General features: G+C 47.4%; 1 protein-coding gene across 2 annotated transcripts in view; it reads right to left on the reverse strand.

Annotated features, from left to right (window-relative positions):
- LOC123163067 (uncharacterized) overlaps positions 1 to 3,087 on the reverse strand; it is a 7,406-nt gene extending 4,319 nt beyond the window's left edge. The window contains exons 1-9 of one of the 2 annotated variants that reach the window (XM_044580826.1): positions 2,804 to 3,087; positions 2,396 to 2,716; positions 1,871 to 2,290; positions 1,646 to 1,726; positions 1,523 to 1,548; positions 1,393 to 1,431; positions 921 to 980; positions 645 to 671; positions 375 to 457 (exon numbers count right to left, since the gene is read on the reverse strand). In XM_044580826.1, coding sequence (XP_044436761.1) covers positions 375 to 457; positions 645 to 671; positions 921 to 980; positions 1,393 to 1,431; positions 1,523 to 1,548; positions 1,646 to 1,726; positions 1,871 to 1,962 — 408 coding nt within the window. In that variant the 5' untranslated portion in view covers positions 1,963 to 2,290; positions 2,396 to 2,716; positions 2,804 to 3,087. Of the gene's footprint in view, positions 1 to 374; positions 458 to 644; positions 686 to 920; positions 981 to 1,392; positions 1,432 to 1,522; positions 1,549 to 1,645; positions 1,727 to 1,870; positions 2,291 to 2,395; positions 2,717 to 2,803 lie in introns of both variants that reach the window. The other variant, XM_044580827.1, reaches the window with a different exon arrangement.
- Between the last annotated feature and the right edge of the window lie 282 nt (positions 3,088 to 3,369).

A 3,369-nucleotide genomic window follows, 5' to 3' on the forward strand; every position in this document is an offset into this window, starting at 1 on the left:
GGCCCTGGGGGCACTAGCTGCCTGGAAAGCCTATTCATGTACTGAACCTTGATTAGTGGCTCCTGTTTAGTTTGAAGTTTTTAACTCTAGCCTTCCCCAACCTGATTGGGACAGAAAGACTTATGTGACTGGGAAAGCATATCACGAAATCATACATAGTACTAAATTATACAGAAACCTGTGACTGGGAAATACAAATGACTAAACTTGCTTTATGGCAGACCACAATTTTTAGGTCGCCTTGTATATTGTGCAGTATTAAACGACACATTTATTTTGAATGGCTAAATGACACATTTGTATTGCTATTGATTTGGAATGTGAAACATAATTGATGAAGTAAAAGAACACTGCCAAGTGTAGGAGTGACTTACTGGACAAAACTCCCTAGTTGTAGGTTTTAGTTTTGCGCAATTGGCACTTTCAGCGGAACATTCCTGACTCGAACGCTTTGTGACTGCACAAGAAAAATATGAAGGATCATTAAATAGATACAATTTAGTACTCCCTCCGTCCCATAATATAAGAGCGTTTTTTACACTACATTAGTGTCAAAAACGCTCTTATAGTATGGGGCGGAGGGAGTAACAGGCAATAAAACTAATTAGGGATCAACCAACTGGAAAGAATACTGTCGAGTATACCTGCATTAGCAGGTACTGTTGGAATGCCTGCAAGAGTTTAGCTATTGATATTAGAAAGGAAAAGTCAAGCATCACTTATTCATTAGCAAAGAGTACCCTGCAGGTGTCTAGGAAACTGCAGGGCACAACAAGAGATAAAAGATCCAGATTGTAAGTGGGAACAGATATTGTGACTACTGACTAAAGTACATAACTAATAAACAGAGACAGAGGTAAGTGGGAGCAATGAAAGTAACTGGAATAAACTTCTATATGGAGCAAATGACGGTATGTTACCTTCACTGCAAGAATCTGAATGTTCTTTGACCTCCTGCTTCCCAGCTAGCAAAGTTTCATCTGAAATCACACAAGTTTGTGCGTCATGGCTTGCCAGATTTTGTTAGAAAGGAAAACTTTTGCAAAAATATCTAGGTATATTAGGAAGTAGACTAACATTTGCAAAATATATCATGCTTCTAGTTTTGAAACAATGATTGCACAGGATAAATCGACGGAAAAACGAATTGGCACGACTAATTCTTCCCGCAATGTATTATAAGTTTATTACAAATGCTGTGTTTTAAGCAGTGATAGCAAATAAACCCAAGACACTAAAGCAGTTCTTCTGATAGAAGAGCGCAAGAAAGCAATATGCCATACTTATAACAAAATGAAGGCCATACAAAATTCAAGCAATTCATACAGAACACCGGCTTATGCATGAACACAAAAAATGCGGGAAGGACAGAGTCAAGGCAGATATTTTTACCAATAATTTCCTCCAAATCCATAGGTTCACACGATAACCCTGCAATTGAAACATATGATCATCAATTAGCATGCTTAAACAGGAATAATCAGGTATCCTTATCGATCATACAATGGTCTAAGTGAGGAACCTTGAGTGCATGGTGAGGAAGGACGCCTGCATGAAGCAAAAGGTTAAAAGCTCTAAACTTTACAAACTAGTAGGAAACAGTGGAACAACGAGAGCATCAATTCTGTGCACACGATATATATACCTCTCTTTCTGAAGAAAACGGCGGGCAAGAAGAGATGCCGACATCCAGCCTATGTTCTTCCTCTTATGCCTCCGGCAACCCCTGAATAATTAACAAGATAACGCGACAAGCCCGTTACTAGTTTAACTGTAAGTGCGGCTTCTCATGAACATGGAGTAAAATGGATCCTCCACATAATGAACTCATAGCTGGAGATGGGGATGGGGATGAGGATGTTGTACTTACCCAAACCCGAAGGGGATGGTGTAACATGGGTGGCTTGGACACCGCGGCAACCGCAGCAGATGCCTGAGACTAGTCACAATGCATAGTAACATACACTAGTAACATACACAAATCCCTAGACTATGTTACTACCTTCATAGTGGGTAGTAACATAAGTGTGGTAACATGCAAAGCTTCATTTATTAGGTTATAGACTCATATTGCATTGGAACATGTGATGTTACAGTAACTAGCTAAGTTACTGTAACTACCTCTCTCCTCATTAACTCATTGCCACATAAGCAAATTTGCTGAGTTGGACTCGATGTTACTGCTGAAGTTACTCCCACTGTGGCTAGTCTGAACTCAGTGGTTCGCGTGACCAAGTCCTTGACAACCTGTGCGGCTTTGAGCCTAATGAGCCGCCAGTCCACGGGATCCCTGCGTGGAAAAAACATGGAGAGGCTCAAACAACAATGAATGAAACTAATGGGTAATTATAGATAGATGAAGGGACTATTAGGCGAGGGAGAGAAGAGACAAGACCAGTAAGCCGGGTGAGAGCCATTGTATAAGATTGCGCAGACAGCATCGGCGTAGTGCGGGTCGGCCTCGATCATGCTGGAAGGGTAAGACTCGAGTTGGGTCCGGAGATCATCGGCCGCATCGATGCACCCCAGCTTCCCCTGGGCCATGTCGTCGAGAACGCTGAGGCGAGTGATGAATCTGAGCGCGGTGTGCGCGTCGACCTCATTCCGGCACGGCAGGAAGCGGCTGAAGTACTCTCGCGCCTGCTGCCACCGGCCGTCCGCCACCAGGCGCCGCAGGAAGCGCAGATCGAGAAAGACGCGCGTCTCGTGCTTCAGCCTGGATAGAAATTAAGGTCTATCGGATCAGTACCAGCTAGGCTAGGCTAGGGGAGGAAAAGGGGAGCGAATCGAGACAAGTACGTACGCGTCCAAGGTGGAGGGAAGATTGTTGCGGCGGAGGAAGGCGAGGAGTCGCCGGCGGCGGAACCGGTTCAGGCAGTGGTGCTCCATCACGCCTCGCTTGCCGCCAGATCTCGCCATCGCGCTCTGGAACGAGAGTAAGTAATTGGGGGATATCGCCGGAGCGGGGCGCACTGCGTCTCGGATATCATGGTTGGATCCGATTAGGGCAGTGCCCGCCGGGGTGCGGCGATGGTGGGGAGTGCGGCGGCGGGTCGGGGATCGGGGTGGGGGGCGGGGCCGCGGCGAGTCGGGGATGGGAATGAGGGGGGGGTGGGGGAGCGGCGGGTCGGGGCCAAACCTGGCCAAACGTGTTGAATTTCGCGTGCCTGCACGTGACAGACCCGGCCCGGGCTGTGCCCGGCCCGTGGCCCGCCCTGTGCCGCCGTGCTTGTCTGCCTAGGCCAAGCCCGCCGGGAAGGGAGCTCCTATACGGCGCTCTGCGCCGGTACAGGCAACTGGCGCCCACTGTCGCTATCTGGTGGGCCGGCCCAGGAACACGCAGAGAAAAAACTCCCAAAAATGCTGCTC

The sequence above is a fragment of the Triticum aestivum genome, chromosome 7B (genome assembly GCF_018294505.1).
Source record: "Triticum aestivum cultivar Chinese Spring chromosome 7B, IWGSC CS RefSeq v2.1, whole genome shotgun sequence".
NCBI lineage: Eukaryota > Viridiplantae > Streptophyta > Magnoliopsida > Poales > Poaceae > Triticum > Triticum aestivum.